This window comes from Molothrus aeneus, chromosome 18 (genome assembly GCF_037042795.1).
Source record: "Molothrus aeneus isolate 106 chromosome 18, BPBGC_Maene_1.0, whole genome shotgun sequence".
Taxonomy (NCBI): Eukaryota; Metazoa; Chordata; class Aves; order Passeriformes; family Icteridae; genus Molothrus; species Molothrus aeneus.
This window is the reverse complement of record NC_089663.1, coordinates 2,540,326-2,564,562: the sequence shown is the minus strand read 5'-3', so window position 1 is coordinate 2,564,562 and position 24,237 is coordinate 2,540,326. Positions and strand designations below refer to the sequence as shown.

Below are 24,237 nucleotides of genomic sequence, written 5' to 3'. Positions count from 1 at the left end.
GGAGCAGGGGCTGGGGACAGAGGAGGGCAGAGCTGCAGCATGGGCAGAGTGGGAGGGGACATGAGGGGAAAAGAGGAGCATTCTCAGTACATCAAAGAGCAGCAAGCAGTTCAACTATGGAATATGCAGAGAAAGACATCCCAAAACAAGGAGCTCAGCCAGGTGAAGCCCTGTTCCAATCCTCTAGGCACTGTCATTCTCAGAAACTTTCCTGCAAAACCTGTTCTTTGCTAAAGCAGCCTGGCAGTTACAGTCTCCATTCCACAAACCAGTGATCAGAAAATACTTCCTTCCACTTTGTGATTAACATATCAGAAAGTTATCTCTTGGTGACTGCCTTGCATGAGCAGCTACCCAACATTAAATGCAGGTCAGGGCAGTGACCCTGGAAGTTTCAGCCACTCTGAAGAGATACTACTGGTTTATTTCCCCTGAATTTCTGTGACCTCCCATGCAGCAGGAATGGTGCTTGCACAAGAAGTAAATGGGTTCAGCTCTCTGAATCAACTCAATGACTGCTGGAATGTTGGGGGACACAAGACAGATGATGCACTTTGGACTTGGTTAACATCAGAGATTTGCTACCAGGCTGCCTTGGCAAAAGCAAACGGAACTTGGAAAATGAGACTCAGATTGCAAGAAGATTAAATCAAATGGGTTTACCAAAAAAAGAAAATCTTATTAAACTTTGGACAGTCTCAGAAGAGAAGAGCAGATGCTACAGCCTTAAAATGCAGGAGCTTAGGCTGCAAACCAGCAGCTGCACTGCTGCAGCCTTTACCACAGAACACAGCAGAACACTGCACCTGCTGCAAGGGAACCTTTTGTGGGGTCTGGCAGCCACCAAAACAATGCTGCTCATAAATGCAGCTTCCTTAAACTGCAGCAGAATCTGAACACAGTGCAGAGCAACAATTCCTCCACGGGCAAACAAGCCTTGAAGTGAACTGCTCATGAAAGAGCTCTGCTGTGGAGGAAGAAGCTATAGAAGCTATACCCAATTCTCCTTTTTTTCACACCTTCCTTTTTGGAAAGGCTGTCTCTAAATCCACACTGCTCTGAATCTTCCTTAACTTTCCAGTCTCAGTAAAATGAGAATGCCTTTCACGTTGAGAGCACTGAAAACTGAGCAGACAAAAAGGGAAGACAAAGATTGCAAAGAGGCAAGCAAAGAAAGTAATGTGTAAGTAGCACTTAGGGGATGTGACAGAGACAGTGATCAACATGGTATCAGGAACCTGGAAAAAACCCACAGCAAAAAAATTATCTGTTTTTATATGAACCATTTCCTCTTGACATTACAGAACATGGAAGATGTGTTATTGTGGCTACATCTCCATTACTGAAAAGGTCCTGTCTGTTAGAATTCCAATAAAGGTTTAGACTGGGAAGAAACGAAACCACAGAACTTGTTCCTTGTTCACATATTTAACTGCAATCAACATAAAAACAGTTACATTAAAAGACTGGGGAAATCAGCTAAAAAAGAGTCATAGCTTTAGCACAGAGCACTTTCCTTGCAGAACTCCCAACTCTACAAAACTTTGGCAATGAGATGGTCCCAACCAAGTCAACCTCCATCTGCTTTGTAAGCACTTAGTAAATGTGTAGATGTGCACTAAAAATCTGATTTCATGCAGAACACTCAGAGCTGTGGTTTCACAAGATGCAGCATTCAGCACCAACAGCAGCTTCAGGAATTCCCCCTCCACTCTCACAAAGCTTTTTTCCAGCCCAAATATGTGCAAGCTCTCACTCAGGCTAGCTGGTCTAACAGAAAAATCTTGCAGAACGTGTTCTCCTTCCAGAGTGCCCCAGCTCCCTCCCTGGCAGTGCACAGCAGGACTGTGTGAAGCAGCTGCTGCAGTGGAACACCAGGACAAGGAGATGCAGGGCCAGCACCTCCCAAAGCACCCCAGGGACCATCAGAGCACAATTCCCTGCTCACACAGCCCCCAAGCAGCTCAGGGCAGGAACCAGACCCAGCCACAAACTGAGTTTACATCCCAGAGCAGAGCTGTCCTTCAGGCAATACCAACATCTAAAGGCATTTGAAGGAAAGGCTTTTAGAGGGGAGACTCCCAAGGCACCAGGGTGTACTGGAGCTATGTGAGGGCCAGGATAAAGTGGTGCCCTGCAAGCACAAGTATTTATCCACACTCCTACAGCACTGCTGACTTCTGGAACACCCTGGGAGAAGCCAGAGCTGCCCCTCAGCCTCAGCCACTGGAGCTCAGGCTTTCCCAGTCTTGCTCCAGTACGGAAGTTCTGCTCAGCCCTGCAGCCCCACAGCACCCAGTACTGGACTCAGGACATGAAAAGCACAATTCTCCCAAATGTCCACAACCAAACCAAACACCTGGAGCACTGAGAAATCCCTCAGGATACACACACTGAAAATGGTCACTCACAACATCACTCCTGACAAACAAAGCCAAAACCCAGAAAACTTCAATTCAGTGTTGTCATGAAAACCCAAGTGTGGAATTGCAACAAATGGAGACAGCCATAGCCAGCAGCTCTGAAGAGGCTGCCTCAAAACTCAAAAACTCTTCAGATAATTCAAAATGAGTTATGTGATTGTTTCATGCTTTTAATGTTCAAGACCAAGTGTTAACATTTCCCTTGACAAGTGTCACCTCTTGCTTGCAGGATGAGCTGCAAGATGTGCACACACATTTAAGACTGTATTTCATTAACTGCTCAGAACAACCTTCCCACAGAGGATAAAAACTTTCAGGTGATTCACCAAATGTTTATTTACCTCCCTCTTCCACCTACTACATCAGCCTCTAATGACAAAGCTGGGAGCCCCTGGAAAGAAACAGGAACTTGCTGCATGAGAGCTCCAGTTTTTAGCAAGTGCATTGCTTTTATTTCTCATTCATCTTATCCCAAAGGCCCCATGGAGCCAGGCCAGGCTGTTTTGGATACCTAACACACAGTAACTGCTTTAAAAAGTCTGCTGCAGTCACTGTAACAACTCGTCCCAGTCAGCCCAGTAACAGTTTTGCTTGCTTTTGAAACAAGGCCATGAATGCAAATATCTGATCCATCCTGTTAAACTTGTAGTGACAAAAAAAGGCAGTCACTACATCTAATAAAAAGTACATGAATCATAGAGAGACATCTGTGCACTTGTGTAAAAGAAAATAAATAGAGGGCATGTATTAAATTTTAGGATTACTGTCATCTCTTCATTTGGCATTAAACTTAAAGAGTTTTTTGGTCAGTAGCAGTAATTTTTTAATCCCTTATTGTGCACTTCCACTGAAACATTTTTGAGCATTGTTTGCTGCTTAGAGAAACCACACCGCAGTTTGCAGGGCAAATACAAACTCCAGGTTTGATTGTGTTGGGTTTGCATGTGCTTACTCACGTTTATTTCCTCAAAGCATTCAGGGCACTTCTGTTTGCTTGTTTTGACAAAGCAGCAGAACAGAGAGGAAGTAAGGGATTAATCTAACAAGATTAATGACTTTACAGAAAGTTTAGAAAGTGAAACATCCCTTGTGAGCACCAAGGAAGTCTGGCTGGCTCTGACAGACAAACACCATCCTACTCCTTCAATGAACACTGCAACAGTTTCATTCTGGAACAGCACCCGAACTGTAGGAAACCCACAAACACTCACACCACGCACGTCATAAAAAACAGTCCAGTTTTAGGTATTGATTGCTAAAACCAACAAGAGAATATCAAACTTTCCAAAATACACGAAGTAGCGCTCCAACATCACTTTAGAAAGAATGAGCAGTGCTTGCACTTCTGTGCTCACCACCTTGCATGGGGTAGAAAAAACTTTAAATATAGAAAAAGCTTGCAGAGCACCAAGGAAAACTGAAAAGGCAACAAGCTGAACTTCACATTAAACCACCAGCATTTTTATTTCATATTTGCCCGCAAAAGTCACACACAAGCCCATCACAGAGATTTTCATAGAGCTGAATATGCCGAATTTCACAACATCATGGACACGGGCAAAATCACAGCCCTAAACCAGACGGTGTCAAGCAGGGTAGGAAATCGGTATTGCTGGGGAAGGGGAAAGCGGAAGAGAAGGAGGATCGAGAAAATCAAATCAAGTCACAGACCGGTCCCGGTTACCCCGCACAGGCTCTGGGCAAATCTGGCAACGAGGCCCCCTCAGGAGAGGGCCACGCTTGGGAGAGGAAACACCGGGGAGCGGGCACGAACCCAGTCAGCCATGGCAGGCCCGGAAAGCCACGCAGAGGAGCGGGCACGGCCGGGACCGGGGCACGGCCCCGCCGGCGGCCCCGAGGGCGGCAGCAGCCGAGGCCCTAGCGCGGCCTACCTACCCATCACCGAGCCCGCGGCTCTCACTCACATCTGGCTGACGAGCTTCTGGCGGAAGTTGGTGCTGCGCCAGTCAGTCTCGGGCCCGGTCACGTCCATGGCGGCCACCGGGAGCCCGTCCCGCCGCCTCCGCCGCTGCCCTGGGCCTCCGCCGCGGAACCGCCGCGCCGCCGCTTCCGGCGCGCGAGGGATCGCGGGAAGTGGAGTCCCGGAGCGAGCCCCGCCAAATCTCGCGGGATCTGCCTGCTCGGTGTGAGGCTCTCTGGGAAATGTAGTCCGGCCCAGGAGCACTTCCCGGCGGTGGTGGCCCGGGCGTGCCCCGCCTTGGCCCCGAGGGTGGCAGCCGCGGCAGCCCCGCGTTCCCCGCGGCCGTGACCGGCCCGACGCTCACCGGGCACAGCAGCGGCACCTGCCCGGGCCGTGCCGGGGCCGCCCACGCCGCCCGCCCCGGTTCCGGCCGCCGCCGCCCCTCCCTCGCCCGGTGGGTTCCGGGTCGCACATAAAGGCGGAGGCGCCGCCGCCGCTCTCGGTAGGTGCTGCGGCGGGGGCGAGGGAGCGCGGGCCCCGGCCGGGCCGCTCCCCTGCTGGCGGCACCGGTGCTGCCATTGCCGGGGAGCCGCGTGTGGGAGCGTGTCCCGGCCCGACCCGAGGCCGCGGCCCCCGCCTCAGGGCTGCCCGCGGGCACCGGGGCAGAGAGGGAGCCCCACGGCCGGAGCCGCTGCCGGGGCGGGGGCTGCAGCCGGCGGCGCGACCCGCCCGGGCCCCCCAGCCCCGGCAGGGGGAGGGCCGGCCCCGGTACCGGGCAGCGCTGCCCGCTCCGAGGGGCGAGCACGGCGGGTGTCAGCCCCTGCAAGGGCAATGGCAGCCCGGCAGGAGAAAGTAAAACCGTGCCTGGGCTCGAGCTGGCTTTGACCTCCTCCTCAGGGCGGGTCCGGAGCCAGCTGCCTCGGGGGGGGTGAGCGGTGCCAGGTCACCTTCCCCCGTAGGGAACACTGCTCGTTCTCTGGCACTGCCGAGAAATGCCTAAGCCATGGGTCAGAACCCCACAGACGCCTGCCAGGACAAAATTCATGTGGTGAATAATGTGAAAAAATTCATGTTCATGAGGAACTGGAGCTGGAAATGCTGGAAGAGGCCCTTGCTCTCTTCCGGGTCACTTAAGTGTTGTGTTTGGCATAGAAAGAATTACTTTCTAACTTTTTTCCTCCTTGTTTTTTAGAATACTTAAAAAGCCAGGACGTGATTTACTTGAATCAGTAAATCAGGTTGAAGTCTTGGCAGCTACCTGAGGTTCTCAAAATTCCTTGAGCAGATTGCTAATATATAAATTACACAACAGAAAACATTACAGTTCTATGAATGTGGGTAAGTTGCAACACTGAAGATACAACTAAGATAAAACATTCAAATTAGAAGGCTCATGTTCTTTAGGTTGTTAGTACAACCAAAAGAACATGGGCTTTCTAATTTGAGTGTTTTACCTTATCTGTATCTTCAGGGAGGAAAAAAATATTTAAATTTAAAAAAACTATTCACTGGAGGAAAAATATTTTTAAATATCCATTTATTTAAATATAGATATACTCTATGGTGGTGGTGTCATATACATTTTAAATGTGGTGCTTTATTCTGGATATGTCTTAGAAATAACTTGTAATGGGTTTGGGAGGGAAAAAAAAGCAAAACCCCCCCAGGTGTTTGCTGAAAGGAACGAATGCCAGCATTTGTGAGACAGCATCATTTGCATGGCTCAGAAAGTCAATTCAGAGTGTGTTTCTGCTTATTTCCATTAGTGAGGTAATGGAGGACTGTGTGTACAGACCAGGCAAAGGCACATCATCATTTGAGTGCTCAAAAATAATGCTGAGATATGGTATAATACCAGATATCCTCCTTTCTTTCTTTCTTTTTGTGGGGACTTCAGTCAAAAGGAGTTGTTTGGGTTGTTCCTTGTATTTGTAGAAGGTTCCTGAAATAGAGTATTTGAGAATTTTTTTTTGCACAGTTGTGAATGCATAAAGGGATTCTGAAAGAAGAATTACTGATAAAAGCTTCTGCCTTCCCTTTTCCTTGCAAAAACATGAAACTGGCTTAAGTTTTATCTACACATATCATGAACTCAGTTGGTTTCTCTGTAGCAAGTGCCCATTACACATTATCACCCAGTTGGTGAATTATTCTATTTCCACTCCAGTCAGAATGAACAATAGTTTTGCTTTTCATTTTACATTGTTTGTGGCATCACATTTGTTTTCCCAACTATTTTGGCAGGCACCCAGCTGCCTCCCTTCCTGCTCACTCCCTGAGTTAGCTGATGTGTGTTTGTGTGTTCTCTGCCCTGTCAAAGCTCTGCTCCACAGCCAGGTCCTGCCTGCAGATCCCCCAGGGCTCAGCACTTTGCTCCTGCAGCTTGTCTTGTCAGGATGGAAACCTGCTTTAAATCCTAATCCTTGTTACTCCCTAGGGAGAGATGAAGGTGTGGGCAGCCTCAGGGCCCAGATTTTCAAATTCTTCCAATGCATTCAAATGTTTAAGTGCCTGATGTGTTTGGATCCCAACCAGCACACCACACTGGCTGTTCTGTGTCAGCCAAGAGGAACTGCATCACTTTTAACAGCAAAAGCAAAGTCATGCTGGGTGAGAGGAACTCCAGATATCACAGCAGGCAGGAGACAAGCCTGGCTGCAAGGCAGCTTTGGAAGGAGAGACTCTGGGGGTCCTGACAGGCAGCTAGCTGAATGTGATTTCTCCAGTGGGGTCCAGCTTCAGTCTGTGTCAGCAAGAATACAGCCAGTAGGTGATGTGAATTATTATTTCCCACTCTGTTAAGCACTCATAATCCCAAAAAATTGCCCAGTTTTGAGGTCTCTACTGAAAGAAAAAGCTGAGAATTCAGTGGAGGAGCTGTACAGGGCAGGAGCACTTACAAGAAGGTACAAGCACCTGCAAGGCAAGAACACTGGGTTTTGTTCAGGGCAAAAAGAATAAGGGCAGAGCCAGCTGGCATTTTCTAAGCTACCTATTGGGCACAGGACAATGTAGAGCCAAACTCTCCTTTGTGGTGCAGCATGCCAGGGATGAGAGGCAAGTGTCACAAATTGCAGGGAAAAAATTCACACAGCTAAAGAAGAAAATAAATCTGCTGGTTAAACAATCAGCTTTCTGACTACTGACAAGGATGGAGATTCTGCACTTGACTAGACAAGGCTCTCCACATCCTGACCTGATTTTGAAGGTTTCCCTGCTTTGAGCAGATTGGACTAGAGACCTCCCAAGTTTCTTTTTCAGTGTAAATGATTCCACACTTCTAAGAAAGCAAGGGACCCCCACCAAGCTGGAGCCACCTGTCCATATGGCAGTGAGCTAAACAGATTTGGATACCCGACACCAGCAAGCCTGAGTTTATTTTGGGCACAGCTGATGCACAAGAAAATATCACTATCTGCGTAAAACACCTCTTTGTAGTGATGTAACTGACAGCCACCAGCTCCTGAATACAAAAATGTCTGAGTTTCCATAGAAACTAACTTGGATAATCCTGCCTGCATCCAGCCATTTCTCTACAGGAGGGAATCAAGGCTGTCAGCACAACTTTACAAGAAGACACCCCCAAAGCCACACATGCACCTGACATTAGGGGCATCTCTGTGAGCTGGATGCTGCTCAACAAGGGGTGAATACCTGGCTAGGTGTGTATCATACCTCACACACCAACAACAGGCTTCAGCACTGTAAATGATCTATACCACGTTAGAGCACAGCATCCCTCCCAGAAAAGAGAGACTGAGTTAATTCCTGTAAAGGCAGCACAGGAACACCATGTGTGACAATGCATCTGTGCTGAAAAATATCCTTAGGACAGACATTGCATTCTTCTCTACTTTATCTATTTTGCCACACCTTTAACTTTCCCCTTCCCCTCTGCTTGTAGTTGAGTTACTCCATTCCTAGACCTGGTGTTCTTAAAAGGATAAGGATTTGTAGTGAGCACAAGAGCAAACCAGTTTCTCACCATTTTGCCATTGATCAAACTACAGTGCATTCCCTAAATTCCTCCTGTCCCAGTGCCAACTTCCTCAGTCATAACCCACATACCTTTATTATGAAGGCAAGTATTCTGTTGTTGATCAGAGAGGGGATTTTATTTTTAAAAATTACCATGACTCTTTTAATGGGTAGTTAATGAATTGTTTCAGCTGAACAATCAGAAGCCTAAGACCTCTACTTTTCTTCATGCCAGTAATCTGCAGAAGCATGTTGTAGAATTTGACTACAAGACAACCACAGAGTTCTCTGCAGGTCACTGAGACATTTGGCTTTCACTGTGTCCATAGCTTTTTACCAGGGACCACTGGTGACACAGTGAACTTTGTGTATAATACAGGAAAGAGAAGGGAGCACTCAAGTTCTTTGCTCCCTCCATTGCAAGGCATGGCTGCCTTCTCTTGGTTCCCAGATGGAATCCAGACACAGAATGTAGAAGATTTCAGTCCACTGGAAAAGAGCAGTCTTGTGTTTCTAGGTACCCCTGAGGGTTTTTCCATTTATGGGGGATTTTTTTGGCTGTTGTAGTTTTTTTAACTCCTTGATTCAAAGTGACCAAACAGTCAACACCTTTCTACACTTGCCTGCAGCCATGCACATACAATTACTGATCCCATATACTTTATGTACTGGAAACTAAGTTGTAATACCTTAAAATTAATCACTACATGAACCCACATCCTCTAAAATACAAATACAAACTAACACAACTGCAGGCTCAAATACATTGTGCAGCCAGCAAAGAAAATGTCTAGCCTGATTTTCTCTGCAATTTCAAAGTGGTCAGAACAAGGATTTTCCTGTTTCTGCAGACAACATCCCACAGCACATGAGACAATACTTCTTATCTTTGCTGCTGTTAAAGAAGCACATTGAACTCAAAGAATTCCTCATATTTGCCACCTGCAGGGTTAGTTCTGCAGTACTCAGCCACTGAAGCCCACTGCTAACAGCTGACCAGTACTGAGAAACTTTCTCAAGAAGACAAGGGAAAGAAAACATATTACTCAAATTTCTAAGAGCTTGTCTCAGTCACAGAGCTGTTTTCACAATAACAGAAATACAAGAGCAGAGAAGCCTTAGGTACATCCTATGAGCAAGAAGCTGACAGTAGAGAAGCTCAGGATGGAGGAACAAACCTGTTCTGGCTCTCTATCCAGAACTGTCTTGCTTATATTACATTTAGGCAGCTTTGGGTTGTTTTGGGGTTTTTTTAAATAAAGATTAGACAAAATAGATGTTATAGACAGCAACAAAGGCACAAAGCACACTGGTCAGACCACATAGTTTGAGAAGCAGAGTTCTGTGCTAACAGCAACATCCCTCCTCAGCAATTTTGTAATCAGCATTTAGAACAATACCCAAAGAAATACACAAAATGATCAATCAACTCAGCAAACACACTGCATTTAATCCAGAAGACCCAAATCCATCCCACTTCTCTTTGAAAGAAGCCCACAGCACAACCCCACTAACCCTGCCTGAGCAGCTGCTCCTGCACCTTCCTGCCCAGCCCAGCTGCTCCTGGTGCAGCTGCTGCAGAGCTGAGCACACTGAGCTGAGGGAATCCTGCTGGCCACATCCCCCACAGCCAGCCCGTGGCCCTCTGCCCTCCTTGGGCTCACGCCTCTTTTCTAACAGCTCCTCAGACTACCTGGGCAAGAGTTAAGAGGCTTTTGGCTCAAGGAAGGCTTGACTTAACCATATCTGTCAGTCAGACTTTGTAAATTAATACTACAAATGTTCACCTTTCATTTTTTAGGCTGGGAGCAGTTCCTCAGGATGATGTACAAGCATGAGTGACCACCCTGAGGGACAGTCCAGCTCACCAGTGACAGCTGAGGTACAGCCCAGGGACAGGAGTTGGAAGCAGGAGGTCAGGACTGCCAGAATTCAGAAAAGAGAGCGTAGCAAAAAGTATGTAGGTTCAGCTGTTAACCAGCCAAAAATCAGCTGTGGAGGATGGTTCAGCTGCACTCCCAGCACCTCCTCTTGCCCACACTGGGTGGTCACAGCAGAGCTGGTTTGTTCAGCTCTTGGTAATGGTTGTGGCATAATGCAAGTCTGTATCTACTCCAACTAAGTGTGAGATAAACTCCCTGCAGATCTGCAAGACAGCCCCCACTTGTCACTGAGAGGTATTCAGATACTAATGCTCATACTGGCTACAGAATCACTAAATAATTTATCCTTTTAATGTATTTCTATCTTCTCTCTTTCATAGTACCATTTAATCTTCCTGCTTCCAGTTACCACGTTTGTAAGATCAGATCTCTTCTGGGGCTTTACTTGCTGAAAGCTTCATCCTCTTTTTGTTATTTTTTTCAGATTATTCGGATAGAGAATATATTCTGAACAGTTACTATCTACAGTCATATTAAACAAATAAATAAAGGCTTGCATTATTATATGGGTTTCCCACTCTACCCTGTATGTATCTCTGTCTGTAACCTGCTTCTCCTACAATACATTTATTTTCTAACACTTATTTCAGGGCTTCAGTGGCCCTTGTAGTTTTATCTCTCACTTACCTTGCCTTGGCCTCTCTCCCACCAATGACTGCAGTATATGATATAAGGTTGTATCAAAGGTCCCCCTAGTCCTGAAATGTCCTTGGATTCAGAAAATAGTTAATTTGTTGCTTTTACTTCTGCTTTTTGATACAGTAATTTTACTTCCATAGGGACTTCTTTTGATACAGCTCTCTAAGAAGAGGAAAAGATAAAACCTGTTTTGGAGCTTTAACCACATTAAACCACATTAACAGAGTTAATCTTAATCAGTTCCTTGTTTGGACCATATGTCACCCTCCTTTGGTTTTGCTGCATTTATTTCCTTTTAGTGAAATGGGAAATTTCTGATCAACATCATGTAACACTCACTGTTTCACTTGCCTTTCTTACTACATTATTTCCCTTGCCTCAATCCATCACTCTTAGTATTCCCCAGGAGCAAATGCAATGATACACTAATGTTTTGTCTGCTTTCATTTGATTTCTAGGAAAAGCATCAACCTGTCATGAAAAATAAGCCATTACTCATCTCTTCAGCTGATGATGGATAGTTTTCCCTCTCTAATCGACCTGAGTGCTCCCCAGAAGGCTGTTTTGTCAGAGCTGCTCTTCTCAGCTGCTCTCTTGGTTTTGCTGGCAAAGAGCAGATAAACATTAATACACTTTCTCAGGGTATTTTCCATCCCATTCACCATGCAGCACCACCTTCCTTTTGTTTTGGGCAGTGTAGGGTAACTTCCTCAGGCAGAACAATAAACATTCTCATATTTCTTGTTATCATCTGGGCAGCTCCTTCCTCACTGCCATACCCAGAATACCTGCAGTGTTTTGAGATCTGCAGTGCTGCCCTCCCTGTCTATGGCTGGCACAATGAAACAATGGTTCCATTTCTTCACTCTTTGTTTGGATTTGCTGGGTTTGTTCTCTTCTGCTTCCCTGACTGCTGCTAACCCCTTGTGATGATCCCTTGTGGCACTAAGCTATTTCCCAGGCTGCTGAAGAGAGGATCTTCTGAGTGTGTCAGCAGCCACATCAGCTCACTTACTTCCTTTTGCTAATGGGGGATGTTTTTTAATGCCTGCTGACAACTGGATAGAGACTATAAGCCCTGACTGCCACAACTTCTGACATTCTTCAAAGACAATGGACTGGGTAAATTACAGGATGGTAGAAGAGGACTCATGAGATTTTGATTGCTTAACCATAGACACGAAACACAATCACTTGCAGATAGCTTTTTACAGGTGTTTCCCATGTGCCATAGGGGACCTTCCCAGTGTATCAGTGGCAGTCCTAGAAATAGGTACAGGATAGCCTTGGACAGTGCCCATTCTGGAGGAAATACCTGCTCTCTGCAGGGAGTCACAGGAAGTGGAAAGTAGCTGTGCATGCTTGTTGCAGTGTGAAGCCATTTCCTGTTTCACCTCTCCCAACCCCCCAGGTGTGCCAGCCTCTCCTTTCCCCTCCCCCTTTGCCCTCCTGCTGAGCTGTCCATCAATCCTAACATTCCAGCAGGGTCGTGGTGTGGTTGGCAGAAGTTCAAAAGATGCCCTCAGGTCCGGGCTCATTGGCCTGTCCAAGTGTCTTTATTCCCTGAGCCTTGCCCTCCTCCCACCTGGTTGGTGGCTCACCTGTGCCTTCCCCTCCCCCTGTCCCCGGCCTGAAAAGGAGACGGGACCATGCGGTCTGGATTCTGTTGGGAGCTGTTACAAGATTCAGAGGTCTGTCGTCCTGGAATAAAACTACGATAGAATCCTCTCCTTTTCTCTTCACCAGAGGTAAACTGAGTTCCTACTTTGCCTGGATTTGTTCTGAGTGCCCAGCTGCAGCACCCAGCCTGGCAAATGTATCTCTGAGGTGAAAACACCACAGCTGCTGCCTTTGGTCCAGCAGCAAGGGTCAGATGGGGCCAGGCACGACACGCCTGGAAATATTGGGATTAATATTCCATATACATGCTAGCTTGAAAATGCCAAAATAATGAAACTCACTTTGAAGCCTACAGTTTCGTACAGTGATTTTGCACAATTAAGGTTGGAAATGTGCTTAGCTACAAAAAATGCAAAAAGCAAACACAGGGAGAGAGAGGAGAGAGGAGATTCTGTGGTAAAATATTAAGAGAAAGATGGAAGGTGCAGTTTATATTGCAGGAAAGCTACTTGAGAATACCAGGCAATTTGGAATTTGGCAAAATTTTGGTCCATTTTTTGTGGCAGATGATGCAGAAATACAAAAGAAAAAAGGGGCTTTGGTAATGGATTGGGAAGTGAAATTCTTGCTGAGAAAAACAAAGACCCATGTGGCACATACTCTGATATTGGTGTGAAAACCCAGGAGTCAGAATACCTGTTTTGGGAAAGCCTTATTGTACCACTTTGATGTGCTGATGTCCATGTGTGTGTTTTCAGTATAATTTGGAATCATTTGTCCAGGACAGAACTGTCTCTCCATTGCCTGAAGAGTCGCTTTGTTTTCTGTGACGGGCAAGGATCAGAGCACCGTTTGTGAAGCAAAAAGCACAACCCTTTGCCGATTCTGTTGTCTCACAGATTTCATTCTGCTGCAGCTGCCGGCTGAGCATTTGTGCCTGGGATGGCTGAGGAGCAGGAGCTGACTCAGGCCCGCGGAGGTGGCCTGGAGCCGCCGGCGCAGCGGCGCAGCAGCAGCAGCAGCACGTACCGCAGCGCGGAGCACTCGCAGGCGCTGCTCAGCGGGCTGGTGTCGCTCAGGGACAGCAGCATCCTCTTCGATGTGGTGCTGGTGGTGGAGGACAAACCCATCGAGGCTCATCGCATCCTCCTGGCTGCCTCCTGTGACTACTTCAGGTACGCTGCTGTCACCCTGCTTCTTCAAGTTTTTCTGATGTTTACGTTCTTGTAAGGAACTTTCTCACGTGCTTTCTGTAAATAACTTATTGGTTTGCATTCTTTTATGGAGGAAATTTGATAACTTGGTTTGTCCAGGGTCATTGGAGAGGTGGCACTGTCGTCCTCCAATCCACTTTTGGAAATCAAGAAATGTTGGAGTCAGAAATTAAACACCCTCTTTTTTATCTTAGAAGGTCCAGTGTGCTGTGGTGGTGTTTGCAGTGCCACAGCGCTGATCTCCCTTAGGACGAGGGAAGAGATGAGAATCTTGACTCTATGTTTCAGAAGGTTGATTTATTATTTTATGATATACATTATATTAAAAGAAGATGATATATTAAAACTTATTAAAACAATAGAAGAAAGGTTTTCATCAGAAGGCTAGCAAGGAATAGAAAGGAATGATAACAAAAGCTCGTGACTCTCAGAGAGTCTGAGCCAGCTCACTGTGATTGGCCACTAATTAGAAACAACCACATGAGACCAAAGATGCACGTGTTGCATTCCACAGCAGCAGATAATTATTGTTTACATTTTGTTCCTGAGGCCTCTCAGCTTCTCAGGAGAAAAATCCTAGCAAAAAGATTTTTCATAAAATATGTCTGTGACAGCTCCTGTCGTTTTATTTCATGTCCTAGAGCGACACGCAGCAGCAATGGGCACATGTTGTGGGTCTTAGGATGAGGTGAGAGATGAGAATTGACTCCAGGTTCTCAGAGGGCTGATTTATTATTTTATGATATTATATTAAAAGAAAATTATATATTAAAACTATACTAAAGAAAGAGAAAGGAGACATCAGAAGGCTAGACAAGAATGAATATTAAAAACTCCTGACTGACTAGAGAGTCTGACACAGTAAGACTGGGATTGGTTATTAAGTAAAAACAATTTACATGCTGGGTAAACAATTCTCCAAATCACATTCCAGAGGAGCAAAACATGGAAAAGTTGAAGCTTCTCAGGAGAAAAACCCTGGTGAAGGGATTTTTCATAAAATATCACAGTAACAGGCACATGGCTGGCTGTTAGTCACAGCTGTGACATCCAAAGCTTCTGGCTGGGCAGACTCTTTGTGAATAGAAAATCAGACCTGTAAGATGGAGCTGAGGCTGTTGTAGCCACATTTCTCCTCACAGAGAAAAGCAAGGCCATCTTCCCAAGAATATTTCTGAGATTCACATTCTCTGAACCTCAGAGAATGATCAAAACAATTCTTATCTCACTTGCTGTGCCTGTGTTTGTGCTAAAGTAGAATGCAACATGGAGATTGCTTACCCAAAGTGATGGTTTTGTTTCCTTGGCCTGTCAGGGCCAGGTGTGTGTGTGTGTGTGTCAGGACTGATTCTGTGCAGTTGTGTGCAGCTGAGTGCTTGGCAGGTTCAGTTTAGATGTAATGTAACATAAGGTAATATAGTATAATAAAGTAATTCATTATAAATTAATTAGCCTTCTTTTGCTCTTTCTGCAGTACTGCCTCCTGCCTGTTCCTGTGTCATTCTCAGCACAAGAGTGACAGGCTGTTTCAAAATACTAACGATGGCATTATTCATCTCTCTGTTATTTCTCTGCAGAAATAAAGCTCTTGTCCCTGCACACTGAGCTTACCTCCACTAAATTCACTGTGATACTTGGAGGTTTATAAAGAGAAGAGCCTATCTGAACTGGTGTCTTCTGCTTAAGTGCACTCTAAGAGGCTTTTAACATATCCTTAGCATTATAAGACTTTGCCTGTGGTGGTGATCATTTCATAATACACAAAAACTCACTGGAGCTGGGTCACTGCTGTGTGCCTGTAGGGTGACTCAGTGGCCATTAAACCAGGCAATTTGATGAGCAGTTCCTTTTGTTTTCATAGAGCAAACACCCAAGTCAATCCAGACAAATTTCTAACTGAAGGAAGAACTGCTCTACCTTGGAACAAAATTCCCACTGTCCCAAGTTCTTCTGTGTTTCCTCTTCCCCCACACCCAGAGTATCTGCCTTTGACCATTGACTACCCATAGATACTGGCTGGGTATTTAAATCCTTCACCTGGGAACTGTCCCTTCTAGGTTGCCCCTATTGTTTTCCTGCACAATGAAGTGTTACTTTCTTAGGTCCTAAAGGCCTGTACTCTTAACTTGGAGAAGAGGTAATCACATTAAAGTGTCTAGCTTGCTTTTTGTATTTCCAAATATTTTTTATGTTCCCAGGACAACATAAGATGAGCAAACTGGAAATAGCTTCAATGCAAATCTGCCATAGCATGTACCATTGTCTGTTTTGCAGAGGAATGTTTGCAGGAGGATTGAGAGAGATGGAACAAGAAGAAGTTCATATTCATGGCATCTCCTACAATGCAATGTGTAAAATCTTGAACTTCATTTACACTTCTGAGCTGGAACTCAGTGTGAACAGTGTACAGGAAACCTTAGCTGCAGCCTGTCAGCTTCAGGTGAGGTCCTGGGAGATGTGACAAAAAAGAAACAAGAAACAAAAGCAATGATGAAAGAAACAGAAAACATGGATATCTGGTTAGAGGGAGGGTTAAGAGGTGAGCAGGAGCATGGGCATGATAAGAAGGATTTCTGGGATGCTGTATCTACTGGAAGTAACTGTGGGAGGCTAGGAACAATGAATGGGTCCTTAACATCTCATTTGGGCCAATGGTTTCATTTGTTAAAACATTACTCATTTAATCTAGAGGAGTATTTTATATAACATTCACTTTCACTGAGGTGATTGTGAAAGCTTCCCTGAAACAGAAAATCCCTGGCCTATGGTTAGGAATAGGGTTTGCTGCTCAGAAATTGTTGTGCTGCTCAAGGTGAGTCCACAGGCACATGGCCTCTCCTGACCCCATCACTACAGGAAATCCTGCCACTATGGTTTGCACTAAGTGCAGGGTTCATGTGCTTTTAAGACAAGTTTTTTTTCTCTAATTTCCCCTGCAGCTAACTGCTGCACAAGGCTTTGGTACCAAATCCTAAACTTTGTGAGTGCTTGCTTTGGTTGGTTTTTACACACTTTGTTAGCAGAGGGGCTCCTGGACAGCAGTTAGTTCTTTGTTCCTCCTGCCAGATACAACTTCAAATTGCTTTCAAAAGACAATAGTAAATATTCATTTTCCTTTCCAATGGCTTCCTATGCTCTTGAGTGAAATATTTGTAACAGATACAATCTTTGATATAGCATGTCTATAGTGCTCTGGAAGAACAAGCAGAGAGTGACTGTATCACCATGTCCTGGGTCTGTTTTCCTGGCTGCTCCCAGGCAGGCAGCAGAGCAGGCAGTGCCCAGGGCCCCACATGTCCTGGAAGGCACATTGCTGCTGCACCTGAGGCCAAGCTGAGCCTTGCAGCAGAGCATGGCTACAAGAGCTGTGTTATATTCATCCACATACCCATGCTGGGTTGTTTCTCTGGGGAAGGGTGAATAGGACACAAGTGACTGTGGTGCTCAGACTGTGAGGAGAGTGCTCAGCAGCCATTTCATGGACAACTTCCTCACAGTCATCTCAGGCTTCAGTCCCCTCTCTCAAGTGTGGGGCAGGTGGTGTCTGAAATGAAAAACCTCTCTCTCTTCCAGATTCCAGAAGTCATTAAGTTCTGTTGTGATTTCCTCATGTCCTGGGTAGATAAAGAGAACATCCTTGATGTGTACAGACTAGCTGACCACTATGACTTAAAGCATTTGAGTGAGCAGCTGGACTCCTACATTCTGAAGAACTTCACAGCCTTCTCAAGGACACAGGTGTACCGACAGCTGCCCCTGCAGAAGGTCTACTCCCTCCTCAGCAGCAACCGTTTGGAGGTTAACCATGAGTCTGAAGTTTATGATGGGGCAGTTTTTTATCATTATTCTCCAGAGGAACTGGAAACAAAACAGGTCTCCCTGATGGAGCCCCTTAAACTACTTGAGACAGTTCGTTTTCCTCTGATGGAATTCCAGACCCTGCAAAGACTTCATGACAAATTAATTCCATGTCCTTTAAAAGATGCAGTTGCAGATGCATTAATGTACCACAAGAATGAATGTCTTCAGCCAATGCTTCAGAGCTCCAAGTCACAGCTGAGATCAGAGTTCCAGTGTGTAGTGGGATTTGGAGGGATGCATTCTACTCCATCCATTGTCCTCAGTGATGAAGCCAAGTATCTGAACCCCTCGCTGGGGGAGTGGAGGCACTTTACAGCTGCACTAGCCCCCAGAATGTCCAACCAAGGGATTGCTGTTCTCAATAATTTTGTCTATTTAATTGGTGGAGACAACAATGAAAGGGGTTTTCGAGCAGAGAGCAGGTGTTGGAGGTAAGAAAAGGATAATCCTGCTATTAATTTTATTGCCAGCCTGTTGCCCATTTCTGAGTCAGTAAGCCAGCAGACAGTCAGTACACTTGCCAGCCAAAAGATCAGGAGCTGAGCAGGAGCCTCACTGAAAGAAAACACAAGAAATGAGCTTCATTTCATGAGCTTCATAGTAACAGGAAGCTCCCAGCAGTGCTTATGAGACAAAGCTGAGCCAGACAGTGTAGAAACAGCTACTCATTCAAGAGTATTACTTGTGCTTCTTTCTGCCTTGTTGCAGGAGGGAAGTATTAAAGGTGTGGGAAGCAGTAATGAGCCTTGAACTCTAGGCTGTCTAGATGTTCTCTAACTAGCGTTTTCTGGACGTCTTCTATGTGTAGTTTTTGTCCCAGTACAAAAGGTTTTCAATAAAATGCTATTACTAACAGATTTTCAAGAATCTGTGTGCACAATAGCGGCATTCCAGAGTCCTTTTATATTACTGTGTGACAGGGAAGAGCAGGAGGGAGGAGCAGGTTTAGACCTTCATGCCCATTACATTACAAAACCAGATATAAACCCTTTTGTTTTTATATTGTGCTCAGTTTTACAAGTCTTAGCTGAGTTGCTCTTATTTTATGGCATGCATAGTTTCAATTCTCAACCAGTTTTCTCTGTAACTAAAATTTCCAGATGAGAGAGATGGTTTGACATGGAAGTGAATAATGAGATTCACTTTGAGCAGCAGATATTTGGGGAAAAGAATCAAAGAACCCACCACATATTTATGCCCTTCTTGCATTCTTGAAGATCCAGATTGAGTCTTTGTGCTATTTTTAGACTGTGTTACCTTGTAGAATGGCTTTGTGCAAACAGAGATTGTGATATGTAACCTGACAGCAGTGTACAAGATAATGGAAAACCTAGGCTTTGATAGCATGATTATGTCAGCCAAACTACATCTTCTATAAATAGAACAAAACAACTTTGCTAATAATAAAATGCTGACAAGGCCAAATTTCACATCACTTAGAGATGAGCTCAATTTCAGCTGAAGCCAGTGCAGTTACCCACATCCACAGAGCTGTCTGGTACTCCTGCAGTGATTCTGCAGCTGCAGGAATAACTTTCTTTGATCCCATTCTTTCACAAGGTATGACCCACGACACAACAGATGGTTCAAGATCGAATCCCTGCAGCAAGAGCACGCTGACTTCAGTGTTTGTGTCGTGGACAACTATATTTATGCCGTCGCAGGCCGAGATTACCATGAAGACCTGAGGGAAGTGGAGAGGTATGACCCTAAAACCAACACTTGGGAATATGTGACACCTCTGAAGAAGGAGGTAAGGAGTGCATTAGCCACACACACTACCACAGTCCCCCAATTCCTGGTTTAAGCTTGCTAGATGTTTTTCTCAGGTGGAACTTTTAATTCGCTGATATTCAGATGGAAAGCAGTAAAACTCTGTCTATGCAATAAATGGATGACAAGAAAATGAAATAATAGCATATGTAAATTACGTTTTCCAGTCAAATGCTTATTTTTACTGCTTCTTGTTGATTTTGCTTGCATTTATTGTGTTAATCCTTAAAGCTATTAATAAAACAAATAATAAATGTGTGTCACTGCTAGAAATATAAAAAGCCCGAATTGAGTGCTACTAAGTAGAATAACTTACATTCCTGATAACACTGCTTGTATAAGAAAAATCACCAATCAAAAGGCTTCCAAGTAGATTAGGGAGTGAAGTTATAGTATGAAGGAACAATATAGACATAGAATGCTGCATTTCTGGAAGCTTTAGAAATTCTAGTGTGTTTCATTCAGAAATTCACAATTATAATATCTTAGAGCTGTCCCTAAGAAAATCCTTTCTCCTTTTGCTCTCTGCGTAACTCATGACAATATCACTCCCTTCACGTCTATTCCCTGCTTCAAAACCGGGAGAAACCCGCAGATGCAGAGCTGAAGCTGTTGCTTTGCCGTGGTTGTGCCGTGCAGGTGTACGCGCACGCGGGAGCGGCGCTGGATGGGAAGATGTACATCACGTGCGGCAGGAGAGGAGAGGATTACCTGAAGGAGCTGCAGTGCTACGACCCCAGGAGCGACCGCTGGGAGGTGCTGGCAGACGGCCCCATCCGGCGGGCGTGGCACGGCATGGCCGCGCTGCTGGGCAAGCTCTACGTCATCGGGGGCAGCAACAACGACTCGGGCTACAGGAGGGACGTGCACCAGGTGAGAGAGCTCACACCCTGTAAGATCCACACCTCTCGGGCTGTTCTTGGAGTCCACTCTGGCTACCTATGGATCCTGGCCTCTTGGGGCCTTTCTGGGTCGCTGTGACTCCAAGGTTGTTAACAGTCTCTTTTCCCAGCCTGGTGCTTGAAGAAGGAGTCAGGGCTCTTCATTTCTCAGTCTCAAGGTTGTTCATTGTTTCTCATCTATAAAAAATTTTCTCCTGCCCTGCCGAGGTCCGTCCAGCAGGACAGTTCCAGGCACTCTGCCTGCCCCCAGGGCAGGGTTATGTCTTTGTACTAAAAACTACCTGTACAATGTTTACAATTCCTTTCCAATACCTATCACCTATGTTAGACAGTGAGCTTCTACTCTGAACCAATCCAAAAGTGCCACCATCACAGCAGAAGATTGAGAACAAGAAGGAGAAAGGCTGGACACACCCAGTTCCCTCCATCTTGCCCCCTGAACCTCCATACCAAAACCCTAAAATCTACTTTTCCACCCCATGATAACTTCACTATTATTCTACCTAAACTGTTGTGGCTTGCTGATCTTCATCTAAGGTTGGTGATTTGCTCCATGGGTCATAATCAAACCCACAGGTGTTTTGGGCTCTGTGCCAGGGCTTCTGAGCCCTCTGGCAGGGGTCCTGGCCATCCTGGACAGCCAGAGGATGTTCTGGGCTCCCACACTGGCCCACACAGTCTTACATGGACAAAGCAAAGGACGAGAAACGCTCTTCTCCACGTGGGAAGCAGTGTCCTGTTTGTTAGCTTGGGAAGGGACACCTCAGACTCTGGTGACCCCCCAGGTAGAAAAGAGAGGGTTCCCCTCTTGCAGGGGACTTTTATACCCCAGGGAACGGGGGCAGGGGAAGAGGAGGGGTAAGCAGGGGGTACAGGGCACAGGGGTGGATGGGGGAGAGACCATGTGATGGGAGAAGGGAATAACAATCCACGTGACATAACATCAACTAGTGCAATACAGCAATACCTGGGTCTTTTCTTGGCTTCTTGTGGATGCTGGCACTTAGATGTAATGTCTTTGTCCTACTAAGCATGCAAATAAAACTGCTCAGCTAGATGAGGTTTCCCTCACCTGCAGAACTGGCAATGATTTATTTACTGTTGTCTGTCTTGAACACTTTGTCTCACCCACAAAGCATTAAAGCTCTAGCACTTGGAATTCTTATCAATTTTAAAACATCTCTGATGGGTAACTTCACTGGCATGCATATGCCCAGTAAGCAGCACATCAGTTAAATTTGCTTTATGCTGTCTTTACATTCAGTTTTTCTAAGTGGAGAACTTTTGAATTACCCATGTGTAATTGCAGGGCAGAGCTGTTAAGGATGTAAATTCCTGCATATTCCCCCTACTTTAAATTCCTGCATATTCCCCCTACTTGGGGGTATGCTGGATGGCAGTTGTATAATGCAATTAAAATGTACACTATGGCAAGGAACATCTGGAGAGAATTCTCTTCAGCCTTGTTCCAGCTTCTAGAACTGCTAGAGACTTGAAAAGAAGAAATGCAGAGAAATGCACAAAGTTCCTGTGTATTCCCCTACTTGGGGGTACTGGATGGCAGTTGTGTAATGCAATTAAAATGTACAGTATCTGATGGTAAGGGACATCTGGAGAGAATTCTCTTCAGCCTTATTCCAGCTTCTAGAACTGCTAGAGACTTGAAAAGAAGACACAAAAACGAACTGTTTTTATAGAGCCAGTGGAGATGGCAGGATTAAATCTAGCTGAAGAGTGTGTCTGAATGATAAGAAGGTGCCTACAAATGAAAGCAGTTAGCCAAGTAGGTACCCAATGAAATCTGAAGCTCTCCAACATGGCACAGAGGCAGCTCAGCAGATTTGTCATATTTGTATGTTCCAGCATTCCTTCTCTAATGCAAACAGGTCAATTATGTCTGGGCTTATATTAGCATGTGTCCCCATCTCTTTCAGTTTTGTACACATTTTTGGAATGACATATAGCTGTTAGTCCAGCAGCAGGGTCAGAATTGTGATTTCAAAGCTATGTGGCAACTATGCACAATTTTCTGCTGAGCATTGTACTTGTATTAGACAGTCACATGCTGTCTCCATTATCAACACACTGTCAGAAGAATGATGAGATTCCTTCCTAAACAGTTTACCTTATGGCCAGCCTGCAAGTTTATGGCCAAGGATAAACTGGCCAAGCATAAAAAGATGGCCAAGGATACAAGTCCAGTTTTGCCTTCTCTCTTTTTTGTTTTACAGGTTGCCTGCTATAAGCCAAGCACTGATCAGTGGACAAATGTATGTCCACTTCCTGCAGGACATGGAGAGCCAGGCATTGCAGTCTTAGACAACAGGATTTATGTCCTGGGAGGCAGATCCCACAACAGGGGAATCCGGGTGGACTATGTGCACATTTATGATGCAGAGAGAGACTGTTGGGAGGAAGGACCCCAGCTGGAGGATGGCATTTCTGGCATGGCTGCCTGTGTCCTCACATTGCCCAGGCCTAATTTAATGGAAACAGAGAAGTGGCTCTCAAAATGCAACGCAGACCAAATGAAGGATCATTTTGACTTTGAGTTTCCACCGTTTCCACCAGAAGTTATGAATGAATCATATTGGGAGGAATTTGACAACTCAAACTCAAGTGATGATTAGAAAACTTTAATTTTATTTTTTTTTTTTTGCCAGTGGATGAAGAAATGAAGGCTTGGGGAAAGTACTTGAGAGATTTTATATGTCTTTCTTATATCATAAAAGTATTAAAAGGTTTTAAAAATAAGTGTTTTGCACAAAATGCCATTCACAGTCAATATCCACCCATCTGCAAGTGTCCTGCACAAAATGCACTTACATTTTGTGCCCACCTGCCAGAAAGCAGCATTTTTACAGTAACCACACAACTGCCATTTCCCCCCAGTTGTATAGAGGTTCTGGTACTCTGAATGAGGCTTTTCTCAGCCTTCAGCATGGACAGAAAAGAAGCACAGAAGGCTCAGCTTGACTAGCTTCTTTCCTTCCAGCTTTTAGCTCAAAATAGCTTCTTGAGCTTTTTTTTTTTCTTTTGGGTAATAAAACTTCCTAGCCAGCTTAATACAGGAAGGTAGCACCTAGTGCTGCCCTCCTGGGCCAGGTGTCAGACAGCTTGAGTAGGTTTTCAGCAAGAGTGAACATACAGAAACAGGAAGAGTAGCAAGTCTGAGCCTTCATCTCATCTGGGCAGGCAGCCATCCTTGGAACTGGCTGAGAGTCTGTGAACTGACACCACTCCTGAACTTCTATACTGCAGGTTCTGTCAACACAGTGGAAAGATTTCTAGAAAAATCTCTCTGTACAGAATATGGCAATCTCATCATTTCATGGTCAGACACATTTCATTGTTCTTAACCAAAAATTAATAAATTCTTGTCAGAGCTTTTTTAACTGCTGTCTCTGTTTTATTGACAGTGATGTGGTGGCTGAAAGTTTCATTATATCCTACAGCAGGATTGGCAAAGTTACTCCAGCCTGGGAGATGGGCAATTCTTTCATTCTTTTATTATAGGCTTTACAAGAGAATAAAAAGAGCAGACATTGGTTTGCCACAGCAAAAGAAAAAAATAATGAGATAACAAGAAGTACAGAAGATTACACTGGTCCAAGACTCTGCAGTAGCTGAAGCAATGCCAGGAACTACAGCTGAAAAGGATAAGGCACAGTAAATCCTTCCTTCATTGGACCTTAAAATAATTGGTTCCTGACTCCCATCTTGCTTAACATTAGGTTAGAAGCTAATTTAAAGTCTGAACCAGTGTCATACTGAACACTATGAGATCCTTCCTCTTGGAGGGGTGGAGTAATCAGTGCACCAGAAAATCCTGAAAAACTCCCCAAAGCTTTTAAATCTTACAGCAATAATGGGGTTGCAGAAAGGCAAAACCAGTGACAATCAGAATGACATGGGAACTAGGCAAGTGTCATCACTTGAGATAAATACTGCACATGGATGTGC

General features: G+C 45.2%; 2 protein-coding genes across 5 annotated transcripts in view; one reads left to right on the top strand and one right to left on the bottom strand.

Annotated features, from left to right (window-relative positions):
- MED15 (mediator complex subunit 15) overlaps positions 1 to 4,467 on the bottom strand; it is a 28,370-nt gene extending 23,903 nt beyond the window's left edge. For 3 of the 4 annotated variants that reach the window (XM_066562485.1, XM_066562482.1, XM_066562483.1), the window contains exon 1: positions 4,349 to 4,467. In XM_066562485.1, coding sequence (XP_066418582.1) covers positions 4,349 to 4,416 — 68 coding nt within the window. In that variant the 5' untranslated portion in view covers positions 4,417 to 4,467. Of the gene's footprint in view, positions 1 to 4,319 lie in introns of all 4 variants that reach the window. The other variant, XM_066562484.1, reaches the window with a different exon arrangement.
- Positions 4,468 to 4,670: 203 nt separating this feature from the next.
- On the top strand, positions 4,671 to 23,669 carry KLHL22 (kelch like family member 22). The gene is made up of 7 exons (XM_066562465.1): positions 4,671 to 4,846; positions 13,441 to 13,699; positions 16,013 to 16,178; positions 17,312 to 18,030; positions 19,160 to 19,352; positions 20,012 to 20,245; positions 22,506 to 23,669. Exons 2-7 carry the CDS (start codon positions 13,467 to 13,469, stop codon positions 22,902 to 22,904), a joined length of 1,944 nt encoding a protein of 647 aa, XP_066418562.1. The 5' UTR covers positions 4,671 to 4,846; positions 13,441 to 13,466; the 3' UTR covers positions 22,905 to 23,669.
- The last annotated feature ends 568 nt before the right edge of the window (positions 23,670 to 24,237 follow it).